General features: G+C 37.4%; 1 protein-coding gene and 1 non-coding gene across 14 annotated transcripts in view; both read right to left on the bottom strand.

Annotated features, from left to right (window-relative positions):
- Window positions 1–600: 600 nt before the first annotated feature.
- CCDC57 (coiled-coil domain containing 57) overlaps window positions 601–21,946 on the bottom strand; it is a 290,352-nt gene continuing 269,006 nt past the window's right edge. For 9 of the 13 annotated variants that reach the window (XM_074224817.1, XM_074224825.1, XM_074224819.1 and 6 more), the window contains 2 exons: window positions 20,951–20,986; window positions 601–2,971 (listed from right to left, as the gene is read on the bottom strand). In XM_074224817.1, the coding sequence (XP_074080918.1) occupies window positions 2,760–2,971; window positions 20,951–20,986 (248 nt within the window). In that variant the 3' untranslated portion in view covers window positions 601–2,759. Of the gene's footprint in view, window positions 2,972–15,771; window positions 15,864–20,950; window positions 20,987–21,946 lie in introns of those variants that run through there. The other 4 variants (XM_074224822.1, XM_074224823.1, XM_074224828.1 and 1 more) reach the window with 3 other exon arrangements.
- LOC141515668 (U6 spliceosomal RNA) lies at window positions 12,069–12,175 on the bottom strand. Its single transcript, XR_012476427.1, has one exon. It is a non-coding gene; the product is annotated as a U6 spliceosomal RNA (small nuclear RNA).

Below are 21,946 nucleotides of genomic sequence, written 5' to 3'. Positions count from 1 at the left end.
AAGTGCCACATACTCTTATTTTTCTGAATAAACCCTTTGAAATGACCAGACATAAAGCCAAGTAGATAAATTTTAGACCCATTCTTATTCTTGCTGGCCAATTTAAATTTAGTTGAAGCAAACTACTGATATATTGGATTACAGGAGGAAAAAGGTTTTCAAATCTCTCCAAAATTCACTCTCTGATTATTCCTTATGTAGTAAGCAGTTATATAGACCGGTAACACCATCAGTATATATAACACCTTGCAGGAATAGACTGAAGCTCCTATATAAACCAGGAAAGAAGCTAGGGAGTTAGTTTTTCTAGAAAAGGAAACAGGAAAATATTAAATGTTAACTCAAAGGGGTAGCTAGGTGGCGCAGTGGATAGAGCATCGGCCCTGGAGTCAGGAGGACCTGAGTTCAAATCCAGATTCAGACATTTAATAATTACCTAGCCTGTGTGACTTTGGGCAAGCCACTTAACCCCATTGCCTTGCTAAAAACAAACAAAAAAACGTTAGCCCAAAGCCCTTAGGAAAATCTAGTTGCTCAAGTCAAATTTGGTGTATACTCTGTATGGTAGATTGTGGCAAATAAAAGTGAAAACACAATCTCTGGTTTTAAAGAGATTTAATCTAGTAGGTGAGATGATAAACATTTTAAGAGTACTTTTGAACTGGAGGGGCAAAACAGTGTTGTGAGAGATCCTGAAAGGAGGAGTCATTTACAGCTGGGGGGAGGGATGAGATCTAGGAAGGTTTTAGGTAGAAAGTAGGTCCTGAATTGTACCTTGAAGGAAAGGAAAGATTGATTCAGTGACCTGATGTCAGCAAGAGATGTGGGAGGAGGCCATTTCAGATCTTGAGAGATTATAAAGCCACAGCACCATGTACAGTGTGGGTGGTACAATGAGTGCCTCTGCTTTGACTAAACTGTGTGTTTCACTAGAAGGAAGGAAAGGTTGAGAGTTCTGGAAAAAGACAAAATAAGAATGGGCAGATGAGGATTGGCATTGGAGTATGGGGCAGGGCCAATGCTGACTATTTTTTTGTACAGTGGCATTGGAAATGTAAGTGAGTTGCAGGCATGTAAGTGACAGGACCCTTGTAACAGATGTATTGTTGTTGAAAGGATATGTCATATGGGAAGAGTAGAAAGCAACATATGCATTTGTAGCTGAATAGGCTTTAAATGTTTTCTTTTTATTATGAACTTAGTAATCATCAACACAAAGATCAAAAAAGGACTTTTGTATAAATGTAAATTTACATGGGAGTGACAAACTTGACCTTTTTTGTTCCCTTCTCAACTTTTTTCTTATGTGTGTTTTAACAATTTTATTGGTGCTATTTTTTTCATCTCTATCACTATTCACTTACTAAGTCACCCCTCTCTTTCTCCCCCTCCCATTCCCACCCCTTATGCCCTAACAGATTTTATATATATATATATATATATATACATATATATATATATATGTATGTATGTATGTATGTATGTTGAAAATGTCTCATTTTATACCTGGAGTTTATCACTTTTTTGCCAAGAGGAAGAAGGCATTGCTTAGGCCCCTCATTGTCTCTGGATCCCAAGGCTACTCATATTGGTCCTGGTTGGAAAAAAAAACAACACTTGGGTTAGTACCATAAAGAGGTTAAGAGGTTGTGGAGAATGACACTGGTACCTGGTCACATATGGTTCCTGCTTTTCAAGGGGAATGCTTGTAAAGATATAAGATAGGCCTTTGGAAATTCAAAACCAATAGTAGGGTTGTGCCACAGAAAGAAGTAAGTCATTATGTCCTTAGCCTGCAGCACACTGAAATGATCCCCACTATTTAGAAATACTTTATCGTGACCCATTTCTAGATGTTGGCAATGAGGCTAAGCTTATGCCTGGGAGAAGAAATGCTTGTTCCCATGTCTTGAAATATAGGGCCTCAAAAGTACAAAAAGACTCCACCTTCTGCAGTGAGGGATTCAGTTTGAATTATGATACTGGCTGTCCTCACTGAAGAGGAAGCATCCATGGGGCTAACAAAGGGGTGACAGGGGATAATGGCATGAAAATATTTTGATTTCTTAGTGTCACACCATTCTGTAGGTCTCCTTATCAAAATGTCCCAAGAAAGTATGGAAGAAAGTATGGGGTTCAAAGGATATGGCCCTCTTGCAAGATTGGCACTGAGAAGCTCCATCACAGTAATGGTTAAACATCGTGAGGGGAAAATACACAAGAAATACTACAGTTGGACAACCCTCATCATGCCTTCTTACCAGGTTTTCTAAGAAAAAAGAATACCAACCCACTACACATCCAAGAATGCAGGGGGAGCTGCATCCTAGAAACAGAAGAGTAATCATTGAATGGATTCGATCAGAAAATCAGTGTATAACATTTGGTCACTTTTGTTACTGTTACCCAGGAAATAAAAGATTTTCATGAGATTCTTTAGTTTTGATTCATACATAAGTATTTATGCCATTTAGGACAACTACCTACCATCAAGACTTATATAAAAAGCTAATATGCTTGTTAATTTTAATTAACTGTAGGAAACACCAATAAAGTCATCTCCAATAGAAAGTATAACATAGAAGTTTCTATTCTGAATCTAGGAATCTACTTTCCTGCCTTGCTCCTCCATCACAATCACACTGACAATAGAATCACAAGTTTCAGTAAGGAGACTCCAGTTCTAGATCTTATCACTGGAGAGGAAACTCCAATTCTAGATCCCATTACTGGAGAGAGAGGAGCTGGGTGCTGCCATATTAAGATGAGTCTTTCACATTATAGTTCCTGATTTTTGAGGATTTCTGAATGATTTTTGCTTTTGCAAGGTGGGGTTTAGAGGGCTTGGTGGATTTTGGTCTTGGTTGAACCTCCAACTTCATCCCTTCAATGGTAATAGCTCTGGGAGTCCCTCCTGTATCCTGGTTCAGTTCTTGGAGGCCATCTGCTGCTCCGGGTTCTGGGAGCTCCACTGTGTAAAGAGAAAGAGAAAAGAGTTTTGTTAAGACTATTAAGACTAAAAGATTAAATAAAGTAAAATTTTTGAAAATCTTAAAAATGGGCATGTGATTATTGAATAAGAACAGATAAGAAAATGGAGCTCCTATTGTGGAAAGATACTGCCTGCTGATTTAGAATCTCATGAATCACCCAAGTTTCTTTAACTGGACCCAGGACAAGCCAAAGAGCCTACAGCAACTGCTGATGCAACTGTCTTGCACAACTGCCTTAGCTACTGTGTCCTGTCCTCAGTGTCCTGGGGGGCAGGAGGTCCTTGTGAACATGTGCTCTTTAAATGTTTCCCTGATCCAGTCTTATCCCTGGACTCTCCACTCAGAACATTTGGACCTAGAGAAACACAAGTTCTTGTCATGACTATTTCACAACATGAAATAGAAAACAACTTTTGGTCCCATTCTAAGCCAAATGAAAGAGAAATGAACACTTTAGTAGTTAATAGTTTACTTGAAGTTTCACCTTTTGGCAGCTACTCACTAAACTCCCTCAGTCAGTAGGCATTTGTTAAATATCTATGTCAGGCATTGTCCTAAGGACACAGCCATAAAATAGTCCTCGCCCTCAAAGAGCTCACAATCTACTGGTGAGCATGTTGTCAAAACGGCCACAGTGGCTGTTACCCTCCTATTGGCTGAACAGCAGCTAACTAACAGTAACAAGAGTGAAACTTGTCCAAGCCAACTGTCTGCTTTTCTATAAGTAAATTCAAACAGTGCACCAGAAGAAGTTGGTTATTTTGAATAGTTCTATTTCATGTGGCTTAGGAGAGCTGGAAAAAGGAAATGCTAGAAAATTGTAATTGTCCAGTTCTTCAATCACTTCATCTTTTCTCTTTGTCTTTTCTATACAAGATAGCGTATCCCTTAGTGATTGAGAATATAAAGTCCTTGGCATAAAGTGTTGAGAAACTAATCCAGCCTGTGTCTTGAGACTACTCTAGAGAAACAGCTTTTTTTTTCCCTCAGAAATTTCCAGTAGTCTCTGTCACCTTTCTAAACATCATGTTAGCTTTCTATTACTAAAAGGATACTTCTGACCCAGATTGCTATATATATTATATTCTATTACTCTTTACCAGTGAAACGTATTTAAGGTAATGGACCAGGTTCAGAGGTGGCTATGACGCAGAGCAAAATTTAACCTGCCTATGTGGAAACTGAACCTATGATCTCTATCTCAGCATGACCCTTCTTAAAAACTGAACTACAACTAACCACAAAGTAAAAACAGTCAACTGGAAAAGACACAGGGCACAATCTGAGCAATAGAAAATTGATGCTTGATGTATATCACATAATGCAAGTTGGTCAACTAGTTAATTTCTTTCTCTAAATTGTGCCAATCCAAAGCTCAAAAGTAATTTTGCATCAATTATAGAATAATTATAACTTAATCCATAGAAAAATGTTCTCCCCCTCTACTATATACAAATTAAATAAAAAGCTCATGAATTAACCTCCAGAAAAATTTAATACTTGGTGCTCTTGTTCAACATTCCTACTCCCAATCAAACTCATTTATTCACTGTAACAAATACAAGTGAGCAGAGCAAGGCAGTCTTGAGACTTGGGGTCTAGGTATAGGGCTTCCTCATGACAATGAATCTACCCAAGCCGCCATAACCTTGTACAACAAGAGGACAATGATTCTATCTAGTCATTTAAGAGAGAATGGAAAAATTGGACTAAGTATGAACTTTCAGGGAAAAAAAACTTAATGAAACAAAGGACTTTCAATTATTTCTGATGGAAAAAACATGAGCAAAAGAGTACAGAAAAATCTAGAAAGGTAAAGTTAAGCAAATGAAAGGGGTATGTATGACTAAGTGCTAAAATTCTAATGGGGACAAGAAACAGTGTCCTTTCAAAACTCTGTCTTTAAAAGGTTATTTAGGGAAAATGGGGTGGATTGGTTCTATTCTGAGGGAATTTAAGAAGGGAAAGAGAGGCTACTTTAAAAAAAGAAGTGGTAGGGAATATAGTTTCACAATTACTCTACAACTCCCTTTTTGTTTCTATGTTGTATCTGGCCATTTTTTTTGTATTTTTAAGTTCAGAAAAAAATTATAGTTAATTTTAAAAAGTGAAGGGATTGGATTTAAAAAAGAAAGAAAGAAAACTGTGTCAGGACAGCTGTGGTAAACAGTTGTAGGTTAGAGGAAACTAGAATGGGCCTGAGGGAACAGGGACCCCTTGATCTCCCAACGTGAGGAAATTGAAGGAACTTAGCAGCTAAGCATCAAAGTTTTGGACAATAATGGGATAAGAGAGAAGACTGAATGAAAACTTGACTCATATACAGATAAAACAGCAGAGAGGATAATAAAGACAGAAGGAAATTTGATGATTAAGTCAATGGGCATATTATTGTGAAAAAATATGAAGAGATTTTTTTTTATTGAATGGTTACCCCAGTGCCTCATAATGCTTAGTCTGAAAGTCCTTCCAATGCTGAGAGAGATGAACAGAACCATAAAAACATTGTACACCCTAACAGCAACATGGGGGTGATGATCAATCTTGATGGACTCGCTCATTCCATCAGTGCAACAATCAGGGACAATTTGGGGCTGTCTGCAAAGGAGAGTGCCATCTGTATTCAGAGAAAGAATTATGGACTTTGAACAAAGACCAAAGACTATTACCTTCAAATTAGGGGAGAAAATTATCTTATTATGTAATTTTACTATCTCATACTTTATTTTTCTTCCTTAAGGATATGATTTCTCTGTCATCACATTCAAGTGAGATCAATGTATAACATGGAAACAATGTAAAGACTAACAGAATGCCTTCTGTGGGGAGTGCGGGGAGGGAAGCAAGAATGGGGGAAAATTATAAAACTCAAATAAAATCTTTCTAAAAAAATAGTCCTTCCAAATATCTAATATATTGCTGCAACTTCAACCTAGTTTAGTCAAATAAACTCATTTCTTATACTTGAAGAATGCTTAATTGCTTGAAGAGTGCCTAATTTTTTCTAGAGTAAATAAATCCAGTTCCTTTGGCATTATTTCAATAGATTTATTAACCAAACATTTCAAATCAGCCTTTTGCCTTCTTTTTGCTTCCCTCTAAGTTTTCTCATGCTTCTGTTGCATGCCCCTAGCATGGACAATCCTGTAGTAAAGGGCTGATCAATGTTGACAGGACTTATAAGATGCTTTGGCGATATGTTTCCTACACATGTGCCTGACTACCATCATTTCCACTCTTTTCACAACACTGTTTTTGTGAGAGAATATGCCTGAGGGTTTGAGGGGAAAATATTTTATAACTATTATTTTTTGCTATATCAGTTGAGTTAATGCCCTCTCTTAAGAACTGAATTTACTAATTGATTGTTTATGGAAAATGTAAGTGGTGGGGGCTCATGAGCTATAGCATTAAGAGAAGTCACCTATAGGGTTACCCCTAGAACCTTAGAGTTCATTGAGTCCAACACTCTCATTTTATAGGTCAAAAAACTGAGGTATAGAGAAGTTAATTTACTTATTTAGCAATATAAAGTTTGTGTTTGAGAGTGAGCTTCAATTCAGCTCTTATCAATTCTATCTCAAATTTAATATGTCCAAAACATATCTCATTATCTTTCACTCCAACTTTTCTACCACTGTTGAGGGCTCACCTAGGCTTACAACTTGTGTCATCTTAGACGCTTCTCATTCTACATAACGAATCCATTACTAAATTTTGTCCTTTCTATATTCATATCATCTTTAGTCTTTAGACCTACTCACACAGCTACTCTAGATCTGGTCCTCATGACCTCTAATTTTCTTTCTTTTTTGCAAGGCAATGGGGTTAAGTGACTTGCCCAAGGTCACACAGCTTGGGTAATTAAGTGTCTGAGGCCAGATCTGAACTCAGATCCTCCGATTTCGGGGCTGGTGCTCTATCCATTGTACCACCTAGTTGCTGTTCCTTTACGTACTCGACCATTCATCTGTGTCTGTGCTTTTCAATGGTTGTCTCTCATCTCTACAATTCATCTGTGTCTGTGCTTTTCAATGGTTGTCTCTCATCTCTACAATGCTTTGCCCCTTTACTTTTATTTACTATACCACCTAGAAATAGACTAAATAGTACTAAAGTACAAAGGAATAAATCTTAGATGATAGCAGGTTACTTGCTTGTTGCTACTACCTAAAGTCTTTGTGATCCCATCAGGATTCTCTTGAAAAAAATACTAATGTGGTTTGCCATTTCCTTCTCTAGCTCATTATACAGATGAAGAAATAAGGCAAACAGGCTGAAGTGACTTGCCCAGAGTCACATAGCTACTAGATGTCTGTGGTGGTATTTGAACTCATGTCCTTCCTAACTCCAGACCTGGCACTCTATCTACTGAGCCCCCCACCCCAACCTCCAACTGTGTCATAGGGATGGTTGCTTAGGGATATGTTATAGGTCAAGGTGTCTTTCTTGAGCATTCAAATCACTCTCAGCTTACATTAGTTTTTCTTTTTTTACAACTGAAGTATACCCTTCTCTCTTATCCTGAGAGTATAGCACTCAATTACACCTCTGTTTCTTGCATATTAATATTGTCTCTCTTGCTAGAAAGGAAGCATGTATTATGTTTTAAAAATTAATTTGTTAGCCAATCATTTAATGAACTTTTGTTGTGAGGCACAGGGTGATTAAGGCATGACCCCTGTGAGACTGAAATATGTTAGAGGGGATAAAGATATCTATATCCATATCTGAAGATGTACCCCAATAGTTCTATGCACTGAAGAGAATAAAACCCAGGAAGAGTGGCTACACTCTTAAGTGTACATGGAGGAAGTCCATGCTGGTGATGACATAATCATGAGGGCATTGAGGGATAGATTCTCAATATATTTAAGAGAAGGGAAAAAAGCAAAAGCACGGGGGTGGGGTGGGGTGGAACTTTTGGTCCTTCTTTCTACCAAAAAAGCAACAAAAAAATCAGTAACTACTATCAAGCATATCTTTTCTACCTACGGGTGAGAAATTTTTATAAGAATAATTTATTACCCATTGAGGGCATCTTAGATGATAGTATTTAGGTGACAGGTGGGATTGCCAAGTGGTATTCCACAGTAGACTAATCTTTTTCATCATGAAACTGACTTAAAAAATGTATAAAGAATGTAAGATTCCACTGTGTTGAATGACTTTTTTTTAAAAAAAAAGGTTTTTATTAGTTACAGCAAATGCTGCCTTAAATGTTTTTTCCTATGACAAGGTGTTATCCAGGAATATGTTAAAATGTTATTTTTCTCTTGTTATTTTATTATTTTTATTCTCTCGTTACTTTATTCTATCATTTATTAGCCAATACCAATAACCATATACAAAGCAGTAGGAAAACAGGATATGCATGAAGCTGCAAATCTATATTATAGACGCTTGCTTTCCTTTTTAAACATAAATTTATCATGCTATCTCCAACAGTCCTTGTTTTTAGTAAACTCTATTCTTTTTCTTTTATTCATTTAAAAATTAATTTATTATTCCAACTACCTACGAAGATAGTCTTCAACATTTTTTTTTTGGCAAGGTGATAAGGTTGATAAGATGACTTGCCTACAGCCACACAGCTAAGTAAGTGTCTGAGGATGGATTTGAACTCAGGTCCTTCTGACTCCAGGGACAGTGCTCTATTCACTGTGCCACCTAGTTGTCATTTTGGGGGAAGATTTTGAGTTCCACATTTTTCTTCCTCCCTTCTTTCCTTCCCCCTCCCCCTCCCCCTCCCCCTCCCCTTGAGAATGAGTAATCTGATATAGGTTATACATGTAAAACTATGTTAAATTTTTCTCATATAACATGATGTTAAAGAAGAATTAGAACAAAAGGGAAAAACAATGAGAGGGGGAAAAATTCCATAAAGCATAGAACAAATTAAAAAAATTGAAATTAGTATGCTTTATTCTGCATTCAAACTCCATTGTTCTTTCTCTTGATATGGATGGTATTTTCCATCACAAGTCCTTTAAAATTGTCTTTAATCACTGTATTGCTGAGAAGAGTCAAATCTATCTTAGTTGATCATCACATCTTCTATGCATTTTTTTTTAGGTTTTTGTAAGGCAAACGGGGTTAAGTGGCTTGCCCAAGGCCACACAGCTAGGTAATTATTAAGTGTCTGAGACCGGATTTGAACCCAGGTATTCCTGACTCCAGGGCTGGTGCTTTATCCACTATGCCACCTAGCCGCCCCTTCTATGCATTTTTTAAGAAAATGCTTCAGTGACCCTTTTACTTTTTTTAACTTCAGTAAGCTCATTTCTAGTCCTTCCCTTTCTCCCCAGACTGAAGGAAAGAAAAATAAAACCCTTTTATTAGATATGCATTGTAAAGCAACATAAATCTCCATATTGCTCATATTCAAGAATGTATGAATTATTCTAAACTTTGTGGTTATCCTCTGTCAGGAGGTAGGTAAAATATTTCATTTTTGGACCTATGTAATCAATCATACATTGAACAGTGTCCTTAAATCTTTCAAAGTTGTTTATCATTACCATGCCATTGTTACTGTGTGAATTGTTCTCTAGTTCTGCTTACTTCACTTCTACATCAATTTATTTCTACATCAGGTTTTACCAGGTATGCCTGAAAATTTCCCTTTAATTATTTCTTATGGTTCAATAATATTCCATTATATTTATATAACCAACTTACAAGAACTTCTAACTTCCAAGTTATTTGCCACTAAAAAAAAAGCACTGCTATAAATATTTTGTACATTGCACAGTAATTTTCGGTTTTTTTGGGGGGGGGGGCACAGACCTAGCAGTAATTACTGGGTTTGAAGAATTCTAATGAGTTTGAGTTTCAAATTGTGGGAGAGAAGTATGTGGTAGAGAGAAGAATTAGACTACCAAATTGAAAAGTTTACAGAACCATTGCTCTGACCTCATTGTTGTAGGCCTATGAAACCTGGACAGTCTACCAGTGCCATGTCAGAAAACTGAATCACTTCCAATGAAATTGTCTTAGGAAGATTCTGAAGATCATCTAGCAGGAGAAGATACCAGACACTGAGGTCCTTCCTTAAGCGAAACTGCCAAACATTCCCACACAACTACACTGGACTGTTCATGTTTGAATGCCAAACATATACTTGCCAAAAAAGACTATTTTATGGAGAATTCACACAGGGCAAGCATTCAATATCTCTCTTAAGAATTTTGGAATTGATTGTGCAGCATGGTAAGACACTTAGCACAGGACTGTTCAGCCTGATAAAGATAAGCAGAATTGAGGCAGCTCAAAGTAAATGTGAGGTACACAAGTTTAGAGAAATCACCCCAGGTGTTCACATGGATTTATTTGTGGCCAACCTGTGGTAGAACATTCCAGACTCATATTGGTCTGTCACAGTCACATTTTAACTATAACATAGTTATAGTAAACTTTATAGTTTAACTTTAACTATAACATAGTGATGTGGTTTTTGCTCTTTAAGAACAAAGGACAAGAACCAAAAAACCAACCAGAATTACTGGACAAATTCACATCTCCACATATTAATGTGTCTTGTTTTCCCACAATTGTAATTTTACTTTTGCTATTTTTGCCAATCTGATGGATATGAGGTAGAAACTCAGGGTTTAAACATTCACATTTTTCTTAATAATTTGGAGCAATTATTTTTAGGTTTTTGCAAGGCAAATGGGGTTAAGTGGCTTGCCCAAGGCCACACAACTAGGTAATTATTAAGTGTCTGAGGTTGGATTTGAACTCAGGTACTCCTGACTCCAGGGCTGGTGCTCTATCCACTGTGCCACCTAGCTGCCCCAATTTGGAGCAATTTTAATGTGATTGTTGGATTTCTTCCTTTCAGAACTACCTGGCCATGGCTTTTGATCAATTATCTTTTTAAAATCTTACTAGTATTTTATTTTTCTCCCAATTACATGTAAAGATAATTTTCTACTTTTCGACATTTTTTTTTGGGCAAGGCAATGGGGTTAAGTGACTTGCTCAAGGTCACACAGCTAGGTAATTATTAAGTATCTGAGGTCAAATTTGAACTCAGATCCTCCTGGCTCTAAGGCCGATGCTTTATCCATTGCACCACCTAGCTGCCTCAACATTCATTTTTATAAACTTTTGTCCTTTTCCTTTCCCCAAGACAGCAGGCAATCTGATATTAGTTATACAAATATAATCATGTTAAATATATTTCTGTATTAGTCATGTTGTGAAAGTCAGAACAAAAGGGGAAAACTATGAGAAAGAAAAAACAAAAAAACAAATAAAAAAGTGACAATAGACAATGATCTGCATTCAGACTCTAGACTTTCTCTGGCTATGGATAGCATTTTCCATTACAAGTCTTTTGGAATTGTCTTTGGTAACTATATTGATGAGAAGAGCTTAGTCTATCATGCTTTTTACTATTATTGTGTACAATGTTCTCCTGATTCTGTTCACTTCACTCAGCATCAGTTCACGTAAGCCTGTCTAGTTTTTTTCTGAAATCTGTCTGCTCATGATTTCTTATAGAATAATAGTATTCCATTACATTCATATGTCACAATTAGTTCAGTCATTCCTCAATTGATGATACAACCTCAATTTCTAATTTATTGCCACTACAAAAAGAGCCGCTCTCTCTCTCTCTCTCTCTCTCTCTCTCTCTCTCTCTCTCTCTCTCTCTATATATATATATATATATATATGAATATATACATGTATGTATTTATACACACATATATGTATTTGGAATTATGCTTTTGTGCAAAGTTCCAAATTACTCTCTAGAATAGTTGGATCCATACACAACTCCACCAAGAATGCATTAGTTTCCCAGCTTTCTCCCCTCACATTTATAATATTCCTTTTCTTTCACATTAATGAATCTGATAAAACAATCTTTTCCCTGAATCAAAGGTCCTTCTCTTTTTAATACCAATATTCCTCTGCTCTGTCTTTGCTTGGAACACCAAAGTTTCTGAATAAATGAAAATAAGTATTCTCCAGATGGCAACGGGAAGGTACATGGTGATATGAGTAGGTTGCAATGTATTACAAACAGAAAAATTTTAATTTGCATTCTCTAATTAATAGTGATTTAGAGTATTTTTCACAAATCTGCATATCATCCTTGCACAGAGGCCATGCTAATCTTCTCTGTATTGGTTCAATTTTAGTATATGTGCTGCTGAGGCAAGCACTAGAGCATTTTTTTTCATGGCTACAGATAGCTTTAATTTCTTTATCCGAAAATTGCCTTCATATCCTTTGACTACCAACTGGAGAAAATCATTTGCCTTTTGGGGACTAGATAGTGTTTTTAGATATTTGAATATATGATATGTTGAATATAAGAATTGTTCAGAAATTTGCTATAAAGATTTTTTAAATTTTTTTAAATTTAAATTTTTTAGATTAAAATTTTTTATTTATTTAAGATGATGTGGTTAAATGATTTGCCCAAGGTCACACAGCTAGGCAATTATTAAGTGTCTGAGGTAGGATTTGAACTCAGGTCCTCCTGACTCCAGGGCTGGCACTCTATCCATTGTGCCACCTGGCTGCCCTAAAGATTTTTTCCTAATGGCTTTCCTTTCAATTTTAATTGTTGGTTTTAGTTGTGTAATAATGTTTCAATTTTATATAATCACAATTGTCCATTTTATTTTCTGTTTAAATTACCTATCCTGTTTGGTCATTAATATTCTTCTATACACTTATAAATATATGTTTTTCTTGCTCCTCTAATTTGTTTATGATTTGACCTTTTATATTTATTTCATTTATCTATTTGGAGTTTATCTCAGTATATAGGGTGAAATGTTGATCTAAATTCAATTTCTATTTTTGTTTTACTAGCAATTTTATACTTTTGTTATATTAGCAAAATGTGTGAAATAGTAAGTTCTTGCCCTAGAAGTTGGGGAACTCTGTTATGGGAATGATCTAGTCTAGAGTCCAAGCTGAAGGAGGATTCCTAGAGATCATAGTCTTAAAGATGTTTGTAAAATACATTGTGCTGATTATATCAAACTCTTGATTCTGCAGAGATTCCTCGGTGAGATCCATAGCAACTTTAAAAATTTGGTTAAACTGTGTGAATACACAAGAAAAACTAGTATCTAAATTATTGTATACAGTTAGACAAAGTATAGAACTTATCCATCAGTATATGTATCCTTGACATTGAAAATTAACTGAAAAGAAAGAAAAGAGTGAACTGAACTGTCTTTTAAAAGTTGCAAAAATTTTTTTAGTCTCCCAAACTTTTCCCTGAATCAAAGGTCCTTCTCTTTTTAATACCAATATCGCTCTGGTATGTCTTTGCTTGGAACATCAAAGTTTCTTGAATAAATGAAAATTAGTATTCTCTAGCTGGCAATGGGAAGGTACATGGTGATATAAGTAGGTTGCAACACATTATAGAAAAGTATGAAAAAATTATAATAAAAAGCATCATCAAAGAAATTTATGAAGGATTCTGCTAAATGGAATGATAAGAAAGCTTATAGGTGAGCCCAGTTCCCTTGAGAAACTCCCCGGCAATGAGGAAAAAAATACCAGATGAAGCAATGGTCAATTAAGACAAAAGGGAAATACCAACAAGTCATTTGCTGTTCAATCATATTTTCAGTCATTCTACCCCTTCATGATCTTTTTTGTAATTGTTTTAGCAAAGATGGTGGAGTGGCTTGCCGTTTCCTCCTTCAGTTTATTTTACAGATGAGGAAACTGAGGCAAACAGGGTTATGCTAATAAGTGTCTAAGGCTGGATTTTAACTCATGAAGATCAGCCTTCTTGACTCCAGGCCCAGCACTCAAAAGAAGATAGTTATGCATAATCTTCTGGTGTTTTAGTCAGGGTTTTGCTTGGTAAGTGATCCTGAAGCTAGTACAATTTCCACAGCAGGTCACTGAGCAAGGATATGGACAGAGGGGCCTGTGTAATACACGAATACCATAAGGATCTCCAGGAGACTTGAAGCTAGCACAATATTTGGTCAAGACCTGCCATACCTACAGAAGAGGACAAAACCAATTTAGGGTTGGTGATCACATAAGAATAAAGTGACAGAGACAGGGCTGACATCAAAGCTAGTGGGACCAGACAAGAAGCAGAGGACAGGATGTAATCCCAGCCCCTTGATCCAGGTCAATACTATGGTGGGGAACTGGCCCTTCTGTAGTTGGAATAACATCTGCCATGAAGGCTAGGTTAGTTTTTCCTAAAACGGTGTTGAAATGGTCCTCAAGACTTAAGAGTATTAAGGCTCCGGCTATTGACATCGTTTCTGGTGGCCCAAGTACCAAAGTTAGACAGATCATGAAGAAGTCAAGACTGACGTATGGAGCAATGGATAGAGTGCTGGGACTGGAGTCAGGAAGATTCATCTAAATGAGTTAGAATCCGGTCTTACACACCAATGAGCTATATGATCACAGGCATGTCAATGAACCCTGTTTGCCTCATTTTCCTCATCTGTAAAATAAACTGGAAAAGGAAATGGCAAACCACTCCACCATCTTTGCTAAGAAAATTCCAAATAGGGTCACGAAGAGTTAGAATGACTGAAATGATTGAACAACAAATGGCTAACACAGAGGCAGAGAATCTATGCTCAACTGAATCCATCCCGTATTCTTGTTTACTATTTCTATGATATGACTAATTAAGGCTCCTATTATTAGCTATTAGATGATTTCTGAGTATCTCATTTTGTTCTGTTTCCATTCTGAATCACCAATATGGAATTGCAGTAGTGTGGCAACAGCAGCATCCAGACTACAGATAAGGTCCCAGAAACTCCATCCAAGAGTATTTTATTTTTATTTTTTTTTAAATTTTATTTGAGGTAATGGGGTTGTGATTTGCCCTAGATCACACAGTTAGGCAAGTATTAAGTATCTGAGGCTGCATTTGAGATTTCCTTTATTTTATAGTATTATTTATAGAAGCCTAAACTTATTTACTAGATCTGGAGGCCATATTCCCTTCTGTTGTTAATGTTTTCCCTGATGATTTATCTGCTCAAGTTTTGAGTTTTTGAGTTACTTGAAACATTAATTTCAATCTCCCCTTCCCCTCTTCCCAATTTTTCCCCTTTCTTTTCTGACTCTGTCCTCTCTGATAGTGATTGCATTGGAGACTAGATCTCAAAATTGCCTCCTTCCTTGCTGGACTATTCATGGTTCACCAGCCTAGATCTGTGCCCCAAGTTAAGTTTTGGGTCATTTGAACTGGAACTCATTGGACACTATGCAGCTTCCCTCATGTTTACTGGAATGCTACAGAGTTTTATCCAGGCCTGGTCTCCTGTCCTGCTCATTCTGTTCTCGGTTGTATCACCCGACACCTGCAGTTCAGAGGGATGTTGCACTGTTGTCATATGGGGTAGTTCAGCCCATAATTGGCAGTTCAGAGCTTTGCCCTGTTCATGCTACATGATTGTATAATTTGGTACTGGCACTTCAGAGATTTGCAGTACTAGTGCTACAGGGTTACAGGCCCCAGGGTAAATTTTTGCTTCTAAAGAGCTGTAGTCATGCTGGCTATCTGTCATGGCCAGGCCAAACTTTTTTAAAAATTTTTTCCCCCAATTATTTGTAAATATAGTTTTTAACATTCATTTATATAAGATTATTTCTCCCTCCCCAAGATAGCAAGTAATCTGATATAGGTCATATATATACAATCACATTAAACATTATTTCCTTTATAGTCATGTTGTGGAAGAACAATCAGAACAAAAGGGAAAAAGTACAAAAAAGAAAAAAACAATAAATAGTGAAAATAATATGCCTTGATCTTTATTCAGTCTCTATATTTCTTTCTCTGGATGTGGATTCCAGGCCAAATTTCTGCAGTCTGGAACCAGGGTCTCCATGGCCCTGGAAAGAAGAACAAGGGATGTGGGTAGGGATGGATTTTGTTGTAAGCTTCAGGTCAAGCACTTGGGTCTGCTGGTATAACCTTGTTACCAGTGTATTGGTGCTAAGTGAGCTCAGGGTCAGTTCTTGGCTTTTTTAAAAAACTTTTTGGATTCTGAGTTCTCTAGACTATGGAGATAGTTGAAGTTGCTTTATCTTTGATGCACTTGTTTTGGGGAGGTTTGAGCAGTTGAAGTGATCAGAGAAATTGTCTAATCCTCCATCTTTGTTGGAGTTGCTCATACAAATCAGAATTCCTGTATTTTTTCATATGGTTGCTGATAGCTTCTATTTCTTCTTTTAATAATTGCCTATGAGCATTTTTCTACTGGAGGATATCTCTTCTTTTTATATACAATAGGGCTAGAACTGAATCTTTGATATCATTAAGAGTTCTCCCAGGTAAGGAAATTTCTTCTCTTAATATAGGTCATAGGTTTCTGCAACTGAGAATATTAATTATAGGGCACTGAGGGATTAAGGTATTTCCTGGGAAGCATAGCAGGAGCATCAGGAAAAAATATAGTCAAGTTTTATTTTCCTTTCCCAAACCTCTCCAGGAATGGCTAGAAAGCATACCAGAATACTGGATCATATTCTGGTAAACAAATACAAGAAAAAAAATTACAGTGACAGTCATTTTCCCAACCTATGATTGCACAGGTAAACAAAGAGATCTGCTGACTTTGGGGGCTAGGTCTGGCCAGGAGCACCCCATTTGTGAAGTAACCCAGTTTGGGTAGAGGCTGTACGCCTGGGCAAGAGGAGGTCTCAGACTTATACTGGGCACTATGCCATTGCATAGGGAGTGGTAACAGGTGTCATTTGGCTACTGTTTCTCCCTACCAAGTTCCAGGTCACATATCCTGGCCAGACCAAGGGGGGGCATCTGTATTCAAGGGTGTGTACCAGGTAAGTAATGATATTACAAACACAAGTCCAGAAGTAAGCTGCAGGAGTATGGCTCAGGTCACAGGTGAAGAGCAGGATTTCAATTCCAGCTTCTAGATTAATTTGAAGACTGAAGAGGAGTAACTACAACAGGCATGGATGGCATGGTTCCCAATTAGTAGGTGTTTAACAAATGTTTATAGGTTGGATAGGCTGATAATGCATTAATCCTGCACCATTAGACTGTTAGACCCTAAATCAGGTCAGAAATCTGTAAAACTCATTAATAGACTCAGAAGGGAGGTCGAAGGGAGAGCTCAGGATCAGATTAATTTGGGATTCCTGAAAATTGACAGTTCATTCTACAACTATCTCCCATGGTTCTTACCTGTGAGGATCAAATGAGATAATATTTGTACAATGCTTAGTGCAGTGCCTGGGACAGAATCACACATTTAATAAAGCTGTTCCCTCCCCACCCTTTCCCTATCCATTATTATAAAAGTAATCTCTTTTCTTTTCTGAGGTACCACCTTACACCTCTCAGACTGGCCAATATGACCAGAAAGGATAATGATCATTGTTGGAAGGGTTGTGGGTAATCTGGGACACTATTACACTGTTGGTGGAGCTGTGAACTCATCCAACCTTTCTGGAGAGAAATTTGGAACTACGCCCAAGGAGCAACAAAAATATGCATACCCTTTGATCCAGCAATACCACTACTGGGTCTATACCCTGAAGAGATCATGAAAAAGGGTAAAAATATCATTTGTACAAAAATACTCATAGCAGACCTGTTTGTGGTGGCAAAGAATTGGAAATCAAGTAAATGTCCTTCAATTGGGGAATGGCTTAGCAAACTGTGGTGTATGTATGTCATGGAACACTATTGTTCTATTAGAAACTAGGAGAGATGGAAATTCAGGGAAGCCTGGAGGGATTTGCATGAACTGATGCTGAATGCGATGAGCAAAACCAGAAAAACACTGTGCATCCTAACAGCAACATGGGGGGTGATGTTCAACCTTGAAGGACTCGCTCATTCCATCAGTGTAACAATCGGGAACAATTTTGGGCTGTCTGCAAAGGAGAATACCATCTGCATCCAGATAAGGAGCTGTGGAGTTTGAACAGAGTTCAAGGACTATTCCCTTTAATTTAGAAAAAAAAACAGATAGCTTATTGTCTGATCTTGTTACCTCTTAGACTTCTCTTCTCTTTAGGGATATGATTTCTCCCTCATCACACCTAATTTGGAACAAGGTACAACATGGAAACAAAGTAAAAACTGACAGAGTGCTTTCTGTGGGGGGGGGGGAGGGGGAGGGAAGCAAGATTGGGGGAAAAATGTAAAACTCAAATAATATCTTTAATAAAAATAAATTTAAAAAATACAGTCGGGGGGCAGCTAGGCTGCACAGTGGTTAGAGCACTGGCCCTGGAGTCAGGAGTACCTGAGTTCAAATCTAGCCTCAGACAATAATTACCTAGCTGTGTGGCCTTGGGCAAGCCACTTAAACCCATTTGCCTTGCAAAAACCTAAAAAAAATACAGTCAGGAAAATGGAAAAAGATAACAGTTCCTTTAAAGGTGGCACAGTAGATAGAGCACTGGCCTTGGAGTCAGGAGTACCTGGGTTCAAATCCAGCCTCAGATACTTATCTACTCTGTCTCCCACAATCCTCTCTATTTCTTGTTGGGTCTTATACTCTTTTTCCTATCCATAGATCTGATAGGTAATTTTTTCCCCTGTTTCTCTATTTCTGATGTGACCTTTTTTATGTAAGTTGTGTATTCATTTACCTTGGGTTAAGTTAGCTTCTCTTCTGTAACTCCTCTCTCAGCCTCTACCAAGTTGAATCTGCTATTATTTTTTTTTTGTGGAAATCTTGACTAGATGAGGTTTTACTTATTAGTTTTTTTCCTTTTCCTGGGATATATGTAGATACCTGGGGTTCCAATGTAAGCTTCACATTAGCATCTTAACTACACATGTGAGAAGAGGAGATAGGAAATGGAATGGTCATCATTGTCCTAGTCATTGCCTTTAGTTAATGGCAGAGTGGGAGCTAGAAACAGTCAGATCTTTGCTGTCTACCATCCACATAACCACCATGCATACTGCCAGCTGGGTGATGGGAGATTGCTGGGTCAGGAAAAAAAATCAGTCAGAATTGGAAGAGTCAGTTGGCTTTATTCTCCAAATGAACTCTACTCTACCAGCTGTGGCTCCAACTGACCTCCTAACAACTTTCCTAGGCAACACAAAGGGTACTGGAAATAGACTCCTGCAAGATATATGACATTTAAACTAGAGATCTGGACAAAACTTTTACATAGGTCCTTGCAACACAGAGGACACTTGAAATTTCCCCAGTGGATCCCAGCAACCACATAGGACAAATTAAATGGAAGTGAAATCATTCCTCACTAGGATACCTAGGCCAGCTTAAAAACCCCCCCAAAACAAAACTCAGAAAAGACCCAGTAAAGAACTGTGGGGTCCTCACAAGAAATGAAATACTTGGAGTTAGTTTCTTGGGGTTCTCAGGCTATTAGGCAAGCTTTATCTATAAAGATCTCAAACACACTATCTGAATTTATACCATAATATTCAAAATTAAGATTAAAAAAAATTTGGATGATCTACTACAGTATGTCTTAGATTTGGTGGATCTAAACTTTTTTTGATCATGCACACCTATCAGTAAAAAGATTTCTAGTAAGGATCTTCTAACATGTATTTTTGCTTATTTATAAATAATATGCATGCACTACTGCACTAATAATTACATATAACATAAAACAAAAAAATGGGAAGCTGAAGGAGAGGAGTATAGCATCATGGATAGAGAATAGGTTTCAAAGGCAATAAAATCTGAGTTCAAATCTCACTTTAGTTTCTCAGTGTTCTAGGTAACTTTCTAAGAAGGGGTACCAATTTGCTGGGGGCATTGTTGGAGGAAATTTTTTCACACAGGAGTTGCTAAATCAATGAAATCACAGATCCAATTTTCCTTCTTATTCTTTTTTTTCAAAGCATTGGGGTTAAGTGACTTGTCCAAGGTCACACAGCTAGACAATTGTCAAGTATCTGAGACCCAATGTAAACTCAGGTCCTCCTGACCCCAGGGTTGGTGCTCTAACCACTGCACCATCTAGCTGCCCCAGCTCTTATTATCCTTAAAGCTGATTTAATATCTGATCTTAAAATCAGTAGGGAAATACTCATTGGCATATATTTGAATAAAAGAAAAAAGGTTAGATCTGTATTTTAGGAATATCAATTGGCAGCAGTGCGGAGGAGAAAATGGATAGAGTCTTGAGTCAGAGAGACCAATTTGGAGAATCCCGCAATAAAGACTTGCAATAATTTGGGTAGATGTTGAGGTTGTGGGGTGGCTGATGGGAGAAATTTTACAGAGGTAAAAATGACAAGACTAGGCAAATAATTGGATATATATATATATATGTATATGTTGGTTGAATTATAATATGAGAAGTCTAGTAATGTGATGGAAATTGTGAATCTTGGTGAGGAAAAGTATGGTACTGCCCTTGACAGAAAACAGATAAGAGGATGAGATGTAGGAGGAAAATATCTATTAGTATTGATATAGCACTTTCAGATTTATAAAGTACCTTTACAAAGATTATTGCATTTTCTTCTTACAACCACCCAGGGAAGTAGAAGTTATCTCCATTTTAGAGGGGTGAAGAGAAGGTCAATGATTTATCCAGAGCCAATGTCTGAGACTGGATTTGAACTCAAGTTCCTGATTCCAAGTCCAGTGCCACTGAGCAATAATGAGAAATGGGATGGTGAGTGTCAGTTCATCTCTACTTCTCCTGTGGACCTTACTCCATCCTACTCCAAATGAAAGTTGGGATGAAGGTAATCTTATTCACTATTTTCTCTAGGCTCTGCTCCTAACTCATCTCCACCAGACTTTTGGACACTACAATTCTAGGCAAAGTGGTAATCACCAATATTTTAGTGATTCAAAATATTTCCTCTTATCAATTTCCATACTCATGAAGGGCACAATAAAAAATATGCATTTATATGTAGCTAGGTCCAAGATAAGGCCCTACCACCAGAATACCTTTGGTCGTGCACAAGGGTTTTTTCCAACCTGGGTCCAGATACTTACTCCAGGACATGAATTTAGCCATCTGCTTCATGGAATCTAGGATCGAAAATGATTTCATCTTAAGAATAAGAATATAGACTGCATTTATGATTTCAATGGCATGAGTAACACCCAGTGAATAAATTTCCTCCACCAATGCAAGTTGTCATCCTCTCTGCAATTTATATAATAATTTACAGCAGGAAGAGGTTAAAGGACTTGCTCAAGAACAAAGAGCTAGATGTATTGGAGGTGGGACTTAAAATTAGGTCTTCTTGGATGTTCTCTCCTCTAGATTTTCACGACACCATTATCGGGGCAGCTAGGGGCACAGTGGATAGAGCAACCTGCCCTGGAGTCAGGAGTACCTGGGTTCAAATCCGGCCTCAGACACGTAATAATTACCTACCTGTGTGACCTTGGGCAAGTCACTTAACCCCACTGCCTTTCAAAAACAAAACAAAAAAGACACCACTATGTTTTAATCCTCCTGCTATTTGGTCACTCCATGCAACATGTGTTAATTGCAGATGTTCCCCAAGGCTTGAACTGGAATTCAGCAAGACCAAGTGGCTGGACTTATTGCTTCAATACTTTCTCCATACAATCCATCCTTCAATAAGCTGTCAAGGGGTTTTTCCTAACATGAAGTCTTGACTACGTTTTTTTTTTTATTTCCTACTCATTTTATTTTATTTTTTTTAGGTTTTTGCAAGGCAAATGGGGTTAAGTGGCTTGCCCAAGGCCACACAGCTAGATAATTATTACGTGTCTGAGACCGGATTTGAACCCAGGTACTCCTGACTCCAAGGCCAGTGCTTTATCCACTATGCCACCTAGCCGCCCCTATTCCCTACTCTACAATGCTAGTGCCTCAAATATAAAGCCCTATGTTTATCACTTCAAGCTCTTTCTGCTTTGGTCATCCCAATCTTGAGCATCACTTCTACAAACTCTGCAATGCAGCTGCTTGGTTTTCACAGTATATGAACCTCACTCTTCTGACTTTGTGCCTTG

The sequence above is a fragment of the Macrotis lagotis genome, chromosome 2, assembly GCF_037893015.1.
Source record: "Macrotis lagotis isolate mMagLag1 chromosome 2, bilby.v1.9.chrom.fasta, whole genome shotgun sequence".
In the NCBI taxonomy this organism is placed as follows: Eukaryota; Metazoa; Chordata; class Mammalia; order Peramelemorphia; family Peramelidae; genus Macrotis; species Macrotis lagotis.
This window is presented reverse-complemented; position numbering and strand designations above follow the sequence as displayed.